Source organism: Colossoma macropomum, unplaced genomic scaffold, assembly GCF_904425465.1.
Source record: "Colossoma macropomum unplaced genomic scaffold, Colossoma_macropomum, whole genome shotgun sequence".
In the NCBI taxonomy this organism is placed as follows: Eukaryota; Metazoa; Chordata; class Actinopteri; order Characiformes; family Serrasalmidae; genus Colossoma; species Colossoma macropomum.
The window spans coordinates 10,407,755-10,425,107 of record NW_023494803.1 but is presented as its reverse complement, the minus strand read 5'-3'; the positions used below and the strand labels follow the sequence as shown (position 1 = coordinate 10,425,107).

The 17,353-nt window shown below is 38.9% G+C and overlaps 1 protein-coding gene across 3 annotated transcripts in view; it reads left to right on the top strand.

The window, feature by feature from the left end:
- The first annotated feature begins 2,958 nt into the window (after positions 1-2,958).
- Positions 2,959-17,353, top strand: part of hspa12a (heat shock protein 12A) — a 57,316-nt gene continuing 42,921 nt past the window's right edge. For 2 of the 3 annotated variants that reach the window (XM_036593791.1, XM_036593789.1), the window contains exon 1: positions 2,959-3,316. In XM_036593791.1, the coding sequence (XP_036449684.1) occupies positions 3,274-3,316 (43 nt within the window). In that variant the 5' untranslated portion in view covers positions 2,959-3,273. Of the gene's footprint in view, positions 3,317-5,278; positions 5,349-17,353 lie in introns of those variants that run through there. The other variant, XM_036593790.1, reaches the window with a different exon arrangement.

Genomic DNA, 17,353 nt, shown 5'->3' with positions numbered 1-17,353 from the left:
ACTGAAACACACATTTTCTGCAATTAAGTAAAATTCTTAGTGTTTTCATGAAAAATATTAATTATTCCAAAAACAATTAAGTTAAAAAGCAAAAACAATCTTAGGCCACAACTCTGCTCACACTTTTCCCTGGAAGTGTCTAGCAGGTGGCAAATGAACATACACATAAACATACATAACATACATTAAATAATAAAACAAATCCTACTTTAAAGGGGAATTCTGCTGATTTTTTAAAATTTCTGCAGAAATAAATGGGTAAGATGTAAACAAAGTCATTCAGAGCGGTTTGGTGTGAAACACTTTATTCAAGAGAAACTTACTGAGTCAGAATTGTTCACAGTGGTGGTGATAGGAACCAGACGTCCACCTCTACAAGCTCCCTCACAGAAAGAAATGATTACAAATACATTGCTTCTGGCTTATGCCCTGTGATGGACTGGTGACCTGTCCATATTGTATCCTGCTTCCACCCAATGACTGCTGGGGTGGGCTCCAGTGCCCCCCGCGGCCCAGAAGGATAAGCGGCTTAGAAAATGTGTGTGTGTGTGTGTGTGTGTTTGTGTGTGCTTATGGCTTAAAACATAGTTTATCATCATCAACATTCCATATAAAACTCAGAAGACTCGTGTAGGTTCACTGGTAGTTTTGGATAGTACAAAAATGTCTATATCTGTGTTGTAGTCATGGCGACACCTGGTTCCTGTCACCACCACTATAAAGAAATCTGTACAATCTGTACAAAAAGAGTCTGTACAATCAACCATTTCACACCAAACCACCCTGAATCACTCGAGACTGAGAAGGCAGTGATAGCACATCTTTGTTGCTATCTAAGCTAAATAACCCAAATAGTAGACAGTTCTGAGCCGATTCTGGCTTTCATGGGTGTTGGTGGTTGACTGCTGGGCAGATGTTAGGCACGCAAGCCAGAATAGCACCAGATGTTGTACAGCTTCATTGCCTCGTGTCTATATTTGTGGCCTGATTCTGGCATGCATGTTGTGTGCCAACAGTGTAGTTGGGCCAGATCTGGGCCACATTCATTATATTGACTTACTTTGTGTTGCGCTGGTACAAGTGGATCAGTCCAGGAGTTTAAAACACTGCATCCACTCACTGACCACTCTATTAGACACTCCTACCTTGTTGGTCCACCTTGTAGAGGTAAAGTCAGAGACGATAGCTCATCTGCTGCTGCACAGTTTGTGTTGGTCATCCTCTAGTCCTTTATCAGTGGTCACAGGACGCTGCCCACAGGACGCTGTTGGCTGGATGTTTTTGGTTCTCAGTCCAGCAGCGACACTGAGGTGTTTAAAACTCCAGCAGCACTGCTGTGTCTGATCCACTCGCACCAGTGCAACACACACTAACACACCACCACCATGTCAGTGCTGAGAATGACCCACCACCCAAATAATGCCTGCTCTGTGGGGGTCCTGTGGTGGTCCTGACCATCAAAAAACAGGGTAACAAAGTATGCAGAGAAACAGATGGACTACAGTCTGTCATTGCAGAATTAGAAAGTGCACAGAATGCACATTCCTAGTAAATATACATTGCTAAAAATGTGTTTTTGAATTATTATGACGAAATGTTACTAACCCATAGCATTCTGTTGGTCTATGGAGATTATGGATACTTTTGGACAGACACTGTAACCTACGGATCTAATATAACCTCCTCCACATACACTATAGCCCAGCATTCATCTCTGTGAGTGACAAAAGCCCTTTCAACTCTTCAAATAGACTTCAGAGCAGTTTTTCACTACAAAGTGCTAATTCATTTTATAATAGAAGCCCTTGTAAACTTGGCTCTGTTGGTTATTATGCATTTGTATGTAACGCACTGGTTGCCTTCTTATAGCAGCTATTCATAAACCAAATGTCCAACGAATGGACTTAACAGGTTAACACATGATGGTTTTGGACTACATTTAACTGGTGTTATTAGGCATGACACGAAATTACATTCCATATGGAGAACAAATACATGGGCATGTGATTTCAATTTCAAATTCAAATATATTGTTTCATTCAAAAATGTATTCCACACAACAAAGTACATTTTGGGCCATTTTAATACACTTAAAGGTGTTTGATAGACACAAGTCTCAGAACAGATGGCAGGAGAGGCAATTGGTTTGATAGGGTCAGCCCCAACAGTATTAAACATTGTCCAACCATCTCTGCAGTTGGTGCAGTTTACTGCGCAACAGCTCCTTGTCGTTGTTGCTTTGTGCCGTGAGGAGTGCCGCTTTCTGCTCCCTTGTTGCATGTGCATCTCCGTGATGGCGCTGCACAGAAACCCATGTATATGTTTGCTTTTGATTAACCATGAGTTGTTAAGTGGTTCCCTGGCAGCTGTGGGGCCCTAAGCAGCTGCATATGTCGATTATTAGGTAGAGCTGGGGTTCTACCCATTGACTGGTCCTACCAAGCATGCAGTTTTCATTAGATATGTGTAGTAACTCAGTATTTTAAACATTTTATTGTGTTTTTGATGTGAATTCAGTACAGATTAAACTTAATATTACTACTTACCCTCTGATGAGTTAGGCTATCAAAAGATCCTACCTACAGTTTTTGTATGGAGCTTCCACTAAATAGGACATTTCAACAAGAGAGCACAATTCATCAGAACACCAGCATTATGTGCTTTAAACTTGCCTTGCCTTACTTTACTTATTATTTACTTTTTTTTTATCATTTGTATACATGTACTCATATTTTTCTTCCTTATGTGGACCTTATGAGAATAATAAGATAAAATTAAAACTGGATATGGGCTCTGTTAAATAACTGATTAAAAAAAAATATATAGCATCGATATTTATAAGTATCGGTTCTCAGAACCGGACATAAATATCGCAGGTATCGACTCGCCCAGCCCTGCTTTACTGCAGATTACCAGCGCGTATAGTAGCGTTTCAACTCAGCAAGGGCCGAGCAGTCATTAGGTCAGTGCAAGCAGCCGGAGGGTCGAGCAGGGGGGCTGGAGGGGGAGCTACACAGACGGAAAACCGCCAGCAGTGGACTTCCTTTCTCCAAGGTGTCAGAAAAAAGTCGAGCAAAAAACGGAACCGCTCCTCAAACTTCAGCGCTCCGTGCTGAAAAAGGCTGGAAGAGCGGAGGAGAAGAGAGAAACGGGCGGCTGGAGCTGAGCAGGCAGGAGTGCCTCGATATCTAATGATCTAAAAAAGAAAAAGAAAGAAAGAAGTGAAGGAAAAAGGGGCTCTGCTGCCTGTGTTTTCATGACCGGAGGCAAACGATGGCTGACCAAGACACGATGGTGATCGAAGACATCATAACAGGTAAGAAAAGACACGAGGCTTAAGTTGGATTCCTATTGACCAGCTGCTCGCTCGAATTTTTCCGTTCCACCTTAAATGGTGCAGCAGTTACATTCTGGCGCCTGAGGCACCACAGTGTAACTGCTGCACCATTTAAGGTGGAACGGAAACATTCGAAGAAGAAGCTGGAGAAGAACGACTGCAAAGTTGTGCAAGAGTGAAAAGCAGAGATGTGGTCATCACTGATGGATGCGTGCACATTCTCGCCGCCCACCCCCTTAATTATCCCCCAGTTATCTCGCGTTCTCAATTTTTAAGCACCATTTGTTGCGCACGCGCTTTTTCATGGGCTGTTGGTGGTTTTGTAGTTGTTTTTAGTAACATAATCATTACTATACACACTTGGTTCTTCAAGGGTGCTACATTAAAGGCAGTGGTTCTACTAAGAGGCTCTATTTAGAACCATATGCATGCTTAAACGGTTCTCTGCCTGATGAAATGGTTCTACGATGGAGAATGTGTTGTGTATGGTGCTATATAGCACCAAAAAGGGTTCTTATGTTGTATACACTCTTCAAAAACGATGGCTCATCAAGGGTTCTTTAGTAAAGGGAGTGGTTCTGTTTAGAAGTTCTATATTGAACCATTTCTTGCTTAAATGGTTCTTTCCTTGGTGAAAGGGTTCTGATGGAGAATGTGTTGTGTATGGTTCTATAATGCACCAAAAACAGTTCTTATGTTGGATACACTTTTGAAAAAGATGGTTCTTCAAGGGTTCTTTAGTGAATGCAGTGGTTCTATTTAGAACCAAATGCATGCTTAAATGGTTCTTTGCCTGGTGAAATGGTTCTATGATGGAGACTGTGTAGTATATGCTTCTATATAGCACCATAAAGGGTTCTTATGTTGTATACACTCTTCAAAAAGATGGCTCATCAAGGGTTCTTCAGTAAAGGGAGTGGTTCTGTTTAGAAGTTCTATATAGAAGCATTTCACGTTTAAATGTTTCTGTCCTCGGTGCAATGGTTCTACGATAGAGAATGTATTCTATATGGTTCTATATAGCACCATAAAGGGTAATTATGTTGTATACACTCTTCAAAAAGATGGTTCTTTGGTAAAGGGAGTGGTTCTATTTAGAAGTTCTATATAGAAGCATTTCACCCTTTGTTTTTTTTTTTTTGAAAACGGTTCTATATAGCACCAAAAAGATTCTTCTGATGTATACACTCTTAAAGAAGATGGTTCTTCAAGGGTGCTTTAGTTAAGGAATGGTTCTGTTTAGAAGTTCTATATAACACCAAAAAGGCTGATGCACACACTGTTAAAAAGATGGTTCTTCAAGAGTTTTTTAGTTAATGAATGGAACCATAAGTTCTGTTTAGACTGTTTGAATGCTTAAGTGGTTCTTTGCATGGTGAAATTGTTCTTCAGATTAATGGAGAATATGTTGTATATGGTTCTACATAGAACCTTTTTTGAAAATGTAGCACCAAAAAAAACGTCATAACAGTAACAATAGCAGAACCCTTTTTGGTGCTACGTAGAACCACATGCAACACATTGCCCATCAGTCTTAAGAACCATGTCACCATGCAATGAGCCATTTAAGCATGCAAATGGTTCTTTACTAAAGAACCCTCGAAGAACCGTGTTCTGTTTTAAGTGTGCAGTACTGGAGGGGTCTCAGCTGGAAGTGCGGCTCTGCTGCAGTGGGTGGAAACCTAATGCTCCCTCCTTTTTTGCACATCCTGCATTCTCTTATGTCCTTTTTGTTCGCGAATAGAGTCCATTTTTTTTGCATTGCAAAGTTTTGCAGCAGGGCTGCATTTGTTAAAAGAGGCACTTTAAAAAAAATTAAAATATATTTCAACACAAATGCTGTCCTGTTCACATAACATGTGTTGTGAGTTGTGACTGCTGCCATTGGAGTGCAGCCTCGAGTCACGTGGGGCGTCGAGGCATTGCAGCAAAAGTCTGCGTGCCTCATCATCCTCCTCCTCCTCCTCCTCCTCATCATCATCAGCTCAGGTGAAGAGCGCTGAGAAGAGAGGTAGGAGCTGAATGCATGAGCACGAATGCAGTTAAATCTCGATTGCATTTACAATCTGCTTTAATGCATTTGATGCACGGGCTGTGTATACATGTAAATATGCCTTTGCCCCCCCCTCGCGCGAGCGTTCTGGGTCGTTCTTGCAGGTAGTTTGAACTGCAGTGTGAGGAAATGCGAACGTGCGCGTGCGTTCCGGCGGCAGCGCGTGCGTGCTTTTGATGTTTTTCCACCAGAAATGACTTTAATGTTTTAAAGCTGGGGGTGAAGGATGTGAGGGCTCGTGATTTGCTTCGGGCACTGTCCTTTAGGGAAAGGACACTCCGCTGATGTAATGCGGGCAGGGACGAGTGAACGAGTCGTTCTTCTGAACCGACTCTTTTTAGAGAATCGGTCGAACCGATTCACCTGCGGTGTTTTCAAAGTGTCTGATTAATTCAGTGTTTGAGGTGTAAACAGAGTGATTCAGAGTGGTTTGGTGTGAAGTGGTTCAGGTGTCTTTACAGTGGTGGTGATAGGAACCAGGGGCCACAACACAAATACAGACATTTTATTTACTATCCAAAACCACCAGTGAACCTAAACGTGTCTTCTGAGGTTTTTATGGCATGTTGATGATGGTAAAATAGTGATAAATCTGAAAATAATACGTTTTCTTTGGGGACTATTTTGTCTCATAGCGCTGCATGTATTCCTCCACCATAATTAAGCTTTAAATATATGTTTTAGGCCAAAATCTTCTCAAAACTATCATCAAACAGTGTCTCAGACATCAGGCAGTGAATTCATAACCATTCCATGTAATAACTTTCTGTGAGGGAGCTTTTAGAGGTGGACGTCTGGTTCCTATCACCACCACTGTGAACAATTCTGACTCTGTAAGTTTCTCTAGAACAGAGCATTTCACACCAAACTATTCTGAACGTCTCTGTTTACGTCTTGACCGTTTAATTATGGATTTTTTAAAAATCAGTGTAATTCCCCTTAAATGTTGTAGGTTGAGTTATAATATCTAAATAATGATTTTTCACAGTTGTAACAGGGATTCTGCTCAGTGATGTGTTTGTGCTGGGGGCATCCCATTTAGAGTTTAGAGTCTGACTCGTTTGTGCTCATTTGAATCATTAATTGAATTGAATATCATTGTATATTCCAGAAATGATTTACTTGAGTAGTCATTGCCCTCCACCAAAAGAAATCATGGAATAAAAAAATATTTGAATGTTTTGTTCATTGAACTGATTCATTAAAAGATTTGCATGCTAGGCCTGTGCGCCAAGAGTCCATCTCAAATAATGAGAAGAAGATGACAAAGTCTGTTCGACTGATAAGTGTGCGCTTCAGAAAGTCAGGGACAAAAAGGAATCACTGATTTGAATGTTTGATTCATTGAATTGATTAATCAAAAAATTGTGCTTACCAGCCCCGTGCATGAAACAGTGCAACTCAAATAGTGACTAGAAGTAGAAGACGACAGAGTCTGTTTGATAAATCATTGAGCTCCCCAGAAACTCAGGGACATAACTGACACACTGATTCAAATGTCCAATTCATTTAATTGTGCATGTGCACTGTGCCTGTCTTTCGTGTAGCGAGTATGATGCGCAGTGAGTAGAAGTAGAAGATTAAAACATCTACTTGACTGATCATTGTGCCCCTCAGAAAGTCAGGGTCAAAAATGAATCTCTGATTGAATGTTCAATTCATTGAATCGAATAACCAGAAATAGTTTATGCTAGCCCTTCGTGTAGTGAGAATCTGACACACAGTGAGTAGAAGTAGAAGATAAAAAACATCTGCTTGACTGATCAAGTACTTGTGCCCCTCAGAAAGTCAGGGTCAGAAAATGAATCACTGATTCAAGTGTTCGTTTCAATAAATAGAATCATTAAAAATTGCTCCTGTGCGTAGAGAATCTGACTCGAATACTGAATAGAAGTAGAAGATGACAGTGCAACAATTGGTCTACTTGATGAATCACTGTGCCCCCCAACCCATACACTGGCACAAAAATGAATCATTTAATTGCGTATTTGATTCCTTGAAGACATTTTGAAAGAATCGTTTCAGTAAACTGAATCAAACTTCTCATCATAACTATTGTCTTTGCAGAAGAACCATTTTAAAGGTGTAGCATTACAGCAGCTGGTGCATGTAAAGCATGCGGCTTTTTTAGCTTTTTAAAAAGATCCTACGTTGTCTCAGTGTGTGTCATTTGGGGGGTCTGGATGTGTATTGAGTGTGGTTGGTGTGGGCTTTGCATTAAAAGTTCACACCCCTTTGCTAATTGCGTGCATTTGCATAGACGCATTGACCATTTGTCTCTGGCCACAATCTGTGAATCATGCTAGCCCCTAGTGCCGTCTGTGTTTAGGCTGCTGTGCCCGTTTTCAACCTTCTCTGGGTAAAAATGCCAGCAGGAAAACAGCCTTGTTCCCCTGGGTGGCACTTCGGGGCAGTGGGGATAAAGGGGTCTTTGTTCTGGGGGGGAGGACAGCCTCAGAGCGAGCTGCATGTCCTCACGTAGCGAGAGAGAAGGCCTGTCGGTCATAACAGTGTCCCTGCACAATTCGGGCTGCTGCTGCTGTTTTAGCTATGTTAATGTACTTTAGTCCATGTTTGTAGATAACAGTGAGTCATACAGTGTCAGAAACCACATAATCAAGACTATGAGAGATACTGAACAATGCGATTTGCAGTTAGCACCATGTTAATTGATAGTTTATTGGCCTCCATTGCTGGTTAACTACATCAGCCTCATAGCTCAAGTGTAAAACTAAAGAAACAAACTGTACAAATTAAATTTTTTAACCAAGCTTTTCCTTTAAAACGGGTCTGTAAGTGCAGGGAGGCTCTGAAATGCAGATTGGAGGGATTCCAGAATTGTGAAACAGCGCTGTGGCCGATAGCCAGTCGTGCATTTCACATGTGGAGGAGGAACTTATGTAAACAAACCATTTTCTCAAACTGCGTTTGTTACAGTGAAGCCAATGCATTTTAGATAAATAACCTACTTGTCTATCACTCTCTCTCTCTACCACAGTGTTGTGACAGCTCGCTGTAAACTTGCGCAGTTAGATCTGCTGGAAGCTGCAAAATGCTTTGAGAAAGTTGAAAAGTTTGTCTTCTGGGAAAACTGATTAAAGGTACAATGAGTAAAATTTTCTAGAGGATTTTGGGGAGTAAATATAAAAGTAATAGATGGATTTTGAGGCAATATGAAGACCCCCAATCTAGATAAACTTCATAGAGAAACTGAAAAAAAATCATTAAAGGTGCAATAAGCATGATTTCCATCAGCGTTAACCATGATAGGTAGGGTGGATTATGAGTCAATGTTAAGGTCTGGTCTAATTTCTGAAGTCAAATCATTTAAGGCAGATTTTAGTACTGCAGCAACAAGGCTTTAAAGTAACAAAATTTAAAGTATACAGTGTGTACATTTGCCATGTCCATTTTTAATTACATCATTGGCAGCTTTATCATTTTTCTGATCAGGCTTTTACATCTTTTGATGGTCCTAAAACTGAGAATCAATCCTGGCCTATCATGTAAAAGTGAGCAGAAAAAAGCGGATGTGAAAAAACACTCAGCACAACCAATAAGAAACTTGTGAAAATATGACTTATTGTACCTTTAAGTTCAGTAAAGAACACTGCAGATTGAAATGCTTACATATGTGGTCATATTTAAGCCTTCTTTTGGCGTTTTTTCTGAAATGAAGGGTATTAATAGTGCGTTTGTCCTCCTTTCCTGCAGTAACAGCCTCTACTCTTCTGGGAAGGCTTTATACTAGATGTTGAACATTGCTGTGAGGATTGGATTGAGCATTAGTGAGGTCAGGTACTGATGTTGGATGGTCAGTTCTGGATCACTCCAGCTGATCCCAAAGGTATTGGATGGAGTTCCATCACTCCAGGGAACACAGTTCCACTGCTCCACAGCCCAGTTTTAGGGGGGCTTTATACCCCTCTAGCCTACGCTTGGCTTTGGTATTTTTACTTTTATTTTTAATTTTTACTGTATATACCGATATAGGCAATGCACAGTGGGATACAAAAGTCTACTCTGGAAATCTGGGAATATTTAACCCTGTAAATAAACGGAAATTTCTATTTAACCTCAAATAATAAACATCTTTAATTAATAATTTTACATTTTCTGGTGACTTTGGGATATATAACGGAATATATATCGATAGATTTTCAAATAAAACTATTAAAACTATCCGATGCTGAAGTAAACATACTTTTGAGTGTTAACAGTGGCTTATTATTCATACATGCCCCTTCACTTTTTAATAAGAAAGAGTAAATCTGAAATATGTTTATTTTTATTAATCTGTGTCAGTATTGCTTTCTGGGAAAAACGCTGTTAAATGTTTCGCAACTGAATTTGTACAAGGCCGATTTTTCTGGTCCACCTTAAATAGAGCAGCAGGTTCATTCTGGCGCATGTACAGGCACCTGAATGTATATGCTGCAGTATTTAAGGTGGAACTGGAAGTTTAAATAAGAAGCCAAATGATGCAACTGACTGAGTCAGGTGGCTTCTCAGGTGGTATCAGAGGAAGCATGGCAATCTGGTCATTCCTTTATGTCCTCTGCCTCGAAAACAAAGTGGACGGCTTCAGATGTAAAAGAAGGCACGGCGGGAGGTGATTGAAGGTCTGCTGTGCTTAAATTTTCATTTGAAATGTGACTGAAACACCCCTGAATCAGCCGGTCAGCTAAACAGGATATCATTATTGTGGTCTGCCTTGTTTGTACGTTGCGTTATGTGCACTTATATGTGGAATATCGATGTAACGGTTATGACAAAACTCATCTGAGAAAGAAATCTAAATATATACTAAATAAACCAGCTCTTAGGTGGATTTGATTTACTCATCATCACGAACTTGAGCTTGAGTGCACACCATCATTAAAGCGAAAGGGACACACACCACCAAATATTTTTTGCTGATGATATAATTTTTAAAGTATTAAATTAGGAAAGAAAGCAAATTAAAACCATTTTAACTGGTGCTGTCAGACTTTTGGACCCACTGTATTGCCCAGAGCGGATGCAATGCAACATTGATACCGAAGCGCAATTGTCCATTGCTTATTACGATGCTGTGTGACTTGACCTTTCACCTGAAGCTGAGTGCTGAATGTGAAGCTAAGCGTATTTTAGCAAATGTGAGGTTGTTTTGTGGCCTGTTTTGTTTGTAGCCCTTTAGAATAGACAATTTTGCCATTGTCGTGTCTAATCCGACTGGACATTGGTTAACGCGTGGCACGGTGATGTTTTTGTCTGTATAAAGGCGTGGTGGACACTGCTGGACAATGGCTGCTGGTCCTCAGTGGAGGGTTTACTGCCCAGAGCGCGCGGAGGCAGCAGAACTGCTGAGTCAGCAACTGCATCACCCACACACACAGACATATATACACATGTATGCGCATTCGCATGCATGAACACACCCATATGCAGTCTTCAGAGTTTTCAGTGATATAAATCCAATCAGGTTTTAGATGCATGAATAAATGATTCTAATCTGCTCGTCCTGTGAAACTTAAAATAATTAGCATGAATCTGTAAGTAAGAATGAAGAAATGTTGGAGTCCAAAGCTGTAGAAGATTCTCAAATGACTGAGAAAGCTGTAGAACATGCAGAACGAAGTTATAATAAAGTTCATATATACAGTGAAGTTTTAATAAAAGTAATATATAGAATAAAGTTATTATAGAATTAATTTCCAGAATGAAGTTCTGATACATTAATGTCTAGAATGTAGTTATTAAAAAATTCATGGCTGCAACAAACGACTAATCTGATCGAATAATCTGTCGATTACTGAAACGAATAATCGATTATTCAGATTATGAATCACCACATTACCAAATAACTTTTATGTAGCTATTAGCTTTTAAATTTAGCTTGAGGTTGTTTTATGCATTTGCTAACTAACAATGAAGACAATAAAGATGAATAACATTCAAGAATTCACTGTTTTAATGAACTTTCCTGCTAAAACAAAAGACAAGAAAGTAAAACTCCAATGTATAACCAAGGATGTGCAAAGTAGCAGCAATAAAATATAACAAAACTAAATCAGTTTTCCTTTAATCAAGTACATTAAAAAATCTATCTAAATTTAAATGTTAATTTTTTTACAGTGCAGTCTGTGATCTGTCTACATTTGCTGCAACTAAATTTTACAATCACAGGTCTTTATTGAAACGGAGGAAAGTCAGTATCTCTCAGTGCTCCTGTGAGAGGCCTGATCTCCTCTGAGAGCAGATATTCCCCTCTGCAGAGGAGGCGCGCTCTGATGGAGCGGATGGGAAAGTGGCGAATGTTTGTGGTAAACTTGTTCTCTGTGAACAGTTAAATTAACGATTTTGCGATGCAGTGTTTAAAAGTGTAAACGTTATCTGGAAAGTGAACAGGGTCGCTGTGAATAACAGTTACGTGCTTTTCTGTTTCAGCTCCATTAGCGATTCCGGAGAAAATGCATTTCGAAATATTACAAATATTACAGCTCATCTTACAACATGAAGTAGGACGGAATTTAGCCTTAACATTGGCTAACTAGCTCACTAGCTCAACTATCGCCGCGTCCCAAACCACACACTTCTGTACTTCACACACTACACTAATGAGTGCACTTATAATGGTATATGCGCTATTTTTACAATATATTTAAATTTATTATACTATTTAGTGTGCTAGTATGAGGTTTGGGACGCAGCGTATCTTACCGAGATTTATCTTCTTCATCCAGTGAGCCGACGAGTTTCCTCTAAAGATGCTCCAGCATGGAGGATGAGCTCCCATTTCAGCTAAGGTCAGCTTTACAAACAGCACAACTGACAACCTTTTTTTCTGAGTTCAGCTCCAACACTTTTTTGATTTTGTTCTTGAGGCTGCCATCGCGCTGTTATTAACCCTCCAGTAAACTGTAATGTCAAAACGTTCCTACAGTGAGCGCGAGAAAGACGCGTAATGACGTCACCAACTAATCGACTACTAAATTAGTTGCCAACTAATTTGGTCGTTGATTTTAGTCGACTCAGTCGAATAATCGTTGCACCCCTAATCCAGAATTATAATAATAAAATTAAATAATACAATTAGAATGAAACTGCACTAAAACAAATACCCAGGATGGAGTTATAATAGAATGATCATCCATAATGAACTTGAAATAAAATTAATATCCAGAATGAAGTAAATTAATATCTGGAATGTAGTTGTTATGAAATTAATATCCAGAATTATAATGATAAAATTCAATAATAAAATTAGAATGAAACTGCAATAAAATAAATACCCAGGATGGAATTATAATAGAATGATCATCCATAATGAACATCATAAATGTAATAAAATTAATATCCTGAATGAAGTTCTGTAATAAAATTAATATACAGAAAAATGTTGTTAAATAATAATATTAACCAACAAAATTGATGTCCAGAAAATTGATATAGAAATAGAAATAAACTTGTTATCCAGAATAAATTTAATAAAACTGATTCGATACAATGTATTCTAATAAAACTAATATCCAGAATTATGTTTTAATACTATTGAAAATGCAGTATGACTTTATAATACACATAAAATCCAGAATAATGTTCTAATATTATTAACATAACTAATAAAACTGAACTAATAAAATGAATAAATATAATTCAATAAAATAAATAAATAAAATGATTGAACATTGAAACAATTCAGTTAAACTACAAATAAAAAAAAACTATTAAAACTAATAAAATGAATGTCCAGAATGCCTTGTATTCCCAAAGTGGTGATCAAATCTTTAAATTAATATAAATACATATAATACAGTGTATTATTTACTTATTTGAAATATTTAATGAAATATGAAATAAACATTTTGGGTTCTAATTTGTGATATTAAAATCTACATTGTATTACTTATTATTGCATCGAAAATGCAAGGATTGTTAACATAACGACTGATTCCAAACCTTTGAATGGTCGTATATGAGGACATATTGTGAGTGAGAGCTGAGATGGTGTCCGTTCAGGGTGTGACTCTCTCTCTCTCTCTCTCTCTCTCTCTGTCTCTCTCTCTCTCAGCAGTTTTTGGTGCTGTAGAGCTGCTGTCTGGGTGTGGCTGTGTGTCACACACACATGTGCTGCTACAGATTCTCTACAGATAACACACACACACACGGACACAGCAGCGTGTGGAATAACTGCACACACTCAGTGGGAATTTAATTTGGTTTAAGTTTTATTGGCTCTGATTGTTTCCTCATTGTGATTCTGTCACATTACAGTAAATGAATCATATTCAAGCGACCTGCGAACGCTCAGCGCTTGGGCAGATTAATAGTTATTGGACATTATGTTGCGTAATGCTTTTCAGTGACAGAGAGTGAAATCATATTTTGGAACACTTGGTACACACAGGATCTCTCTCTCCCTCTCACACGCCCAGATGTTTCACATATCTGAACCCCAGGAGAGAGTGGGCCGGGGGGGGGGTTGGGTTCTGAAAGTGATTTTTGCAGCAGTTCAGCCGATCTGGTTTATGAGGACTCTAACAGAAGCATATCTGTTGTGCGACTTGGGCTGCTTTCACAAACCAAAAACACTTGACAGTGACTTCAGTGAGAACAATCCATTAAATGACTAGATCCCCATCTTTAATCCCATGTTTAAGGCCCCATCCACACCTATCCGGGTAGTTTTTATCTCCGTTTTGGCCTCTTGTCCCCATTAAAATGGAGTTGCGGTGCACTGAAAACTGAACTCCCTTTGTTTTCCTGCAAGTGTTTCTGTTCTTAACTTGTGTATCTCTGTAGCTGTTTTCATTTACTGAGCATGCAGAAGTCTGAGAAATGACTGATGAGTGGGTTGTGTCGGTGTACTCAGCAATTTGGTGGTGATTTTGGAGTTGATAACATGCTTATAATTAAATTTGGCTTTTTCATTGAACCGCAGCGCAGAGGCGTCAGAATGCACTGCGCTCGCTTCCCTTAAATGGGGTGTCAACTCAACTGCAAATAGCAAAAAATGTGTCAGTAATTCCAAACATATGTGATGGTGATCATTACACAAAGTCAGATTCAAAATAAATATTCATAGATGTACTACATAATTCAAATTCTAACTCTGTTGGAGTAGCCACGGCTACATAAACAACCCCACAGCAAACAGATTTTCTTTAGCCTTTTGAAGCTTTTATTTTCTGGCAGTAATCGGACTGAATTTGTATGAAATATTGAATTGCGGAGGTCTAACGGTGGGCAGGTCAAAGTCTGCTGTATTTGTAATATGGTGCTGTCAGGACATTAGTAAATCTCTACTTTAGCTTCATGGAACACACTATATTTTGCACAGTGTGCTCACAATGTTCTTCCAGCGTTGCCAGATTAACAAAACAAGCAAACAGGTTTATGGGAAAAAGCCCAAAAGAAGCGACTGGTCTCAAAAAATATGCGATCTTACCGACCACAATGTGTGTGAGAGATTTATCTATCTACGTATAAATATATACATATGTGTGTGTGTGCATTTGTTTAGCATTTCATTAGAAACCATTCCAAAAATATTGTAATATTACAAAGTTACAGTTTCTCCCGCCCTTTGTTGTATTTTATTTCCGCATTTTTCCCACCTAGTCCCTGCCATTGTTGACGAACTAGCTAAAGTAACTCCATTACTGCTGGATAATAATGGTGAGATTTTGATTTGTTTTGAGTTGTCTGGGGAAGACGAGGAGGGAACAGTTTTGTGGACGGATGGTGTAACAGGACAAACTAGCAGTTTGTCTTTATTACACAGGTATTGTGGAGAAAGACAGGATCACTAAGCAACAACCCTTTAGAAACAAGCCCAAAAAAACACAACCCGTGATTACTAAATATTTGTAAGCAACTTTACAGAAGAATAAACCCAAAGTCACTTATGATAAGCAGACTTGGCAACTGTGTGTTTTTCTTGAAGTCTGTGACATCAAATTTTGTGGTATTATCTTCCCCTACTGGGCTGGCATGTTCATGCAGTTACTGGCACAACGTGTTGTCATTGTTGCATAATGCTGATAAACATCGCGGCAATGGTGTTTCGTTCCGGGCTATTTGAGGTAACTTGAGGACATTACAGAAATCCTTTATCCCGTATGAATCGGCCAATCAAATCACACACATATTACATGATCAGACCTCCTCTGGTAAAACTAATCCAGCTTAAATAGGACTTAAGTGTTGTTTTGCACTTTGACTTATGACTGATGAGTAACACTTAAGGTTAACTTCTGATGACCCTTTGATGTAGACGATGTTTGTGCAACAACCCTGCACAGTGGACCGGTGCATCACTGTTCCATTGCAAGCCAAATCTTCCTGTACGTCCTTGGCAGTGATGTGGGGGTTTTGCTTTGCATGCCTGAACAGTCTATAAGCTGTTATATTAGAGAGTTTTTTGGCCTTCCACATCTTGTCTTGACTTCAACTGTTCTCCTTAATTTCCATTTCTTAGTGACATTTCAGACAGTAAAAAACTGTGAGCAGGAAGTCATTAGATATCTTTTTATAGTCTTTAATGTGTAAGAATGAATTTTATTTAGTTATGATTGAGCCTATGATTATTTAATCTGAGCACAACATCTTAAGAATTTTTTAAAGGGTCATAGAATTTTTTATGCTTGTGTTTGCTTGATAATCTAACTGTGAAAAGGTTGTATTCTCTTGTTTTCTAAATTAATCTTAGCAGGCTAGCCGAGAACAGCTTGGATTCATGTTAAAGGCAAATTAAAAAAACAGTCACTTCAGTGACAACGCATACTAAACTGAACAGCAAGATGGACGCTGTGTAAATTTTTTGCGAAACTATCCCTATGATCTCCAGTGTGAATTATATGGTATAATGAGCTAAGGTATAATTAGATATAATAAGTCAGTTTTATAAAGTCATGTTTGATGTAGTCATAAGAGAATATATTTTGCTCAAAAGGAATGTCCAGCTAAACTGTGTCAGAATGGGGCGCAGAATGGTGTACAAAGTTTGCGGTTCTTCACTGCGGACTGGATAAAGAGAAGTGCTTTATTCTTTAAACCTCCTCTTCTCCATGCTTCATTGTCTCCTCACTGGTGCTGAAATGTTTTGAGGAGATTCCTAACCCAGCTGTCTTAAATCCACACGCTTTGGCAGCCAGAACACAAGCACACTTGGACACATGCTGTCTGCAGTTGACAGCGCTAACTTGCCATTGCTGGGTCGGAAAAGTGAATGTTTATTCAGTTGAGTGATAGATGATCCAGTGCATCAGTGCAGATAAAGTACATGTAATGTACATATAATACTAAAACAAGACCGCACCTTTCTTTAGCTGTCTAGTAGGTATGGGGGCTGCAGTCACCCTCTTCATTAGAAACACCTACCTTACAGCTCCACTAAATGAATCATTTAACCAAAGTCAGATTTGAAAACTTATTTCAGACTTTTAACTGTTGTGGACTTAGTATGAAATCATTTTGCATTGAATATCTTCATTATGTTTATTTTATAACAAATGGTTAAAACAAAAGGTAGAACACTGCATTTTGCCTGAACAACGAATGTTTCAGTAATGACTGTTTCGGTAGTGACAATTTTAGCTAACTCACAAATGCTAGCTAGTACAAGACCAGCAAACACACCTTTGAACAGTTGCACACACATAAAATCCTATTTTTCTTAAATACGTATTTGCAGAAAATGTGCATTGCGGTAGTGACAATTTTTAATGTTCCACAGTGAGCGAGTTTACATGATCTGATGAACTGCAGAAAAATCAGATTTTGTCAGTAATCTGATCAACACGTTTACATGCACTTGAGTAATTGGAAAATGGGGAAACTCTGGGTCTACAGGAGTCAGGCAGTAATCGGATTTCTGCTTTGCAACCGGCCAATAATCTCACAGAAGAAGACGTGACGTAAATGTAACGTAAAACTCAGCTTTTAAAAAAATCATTGCACCACATTACCTGAAAATATGA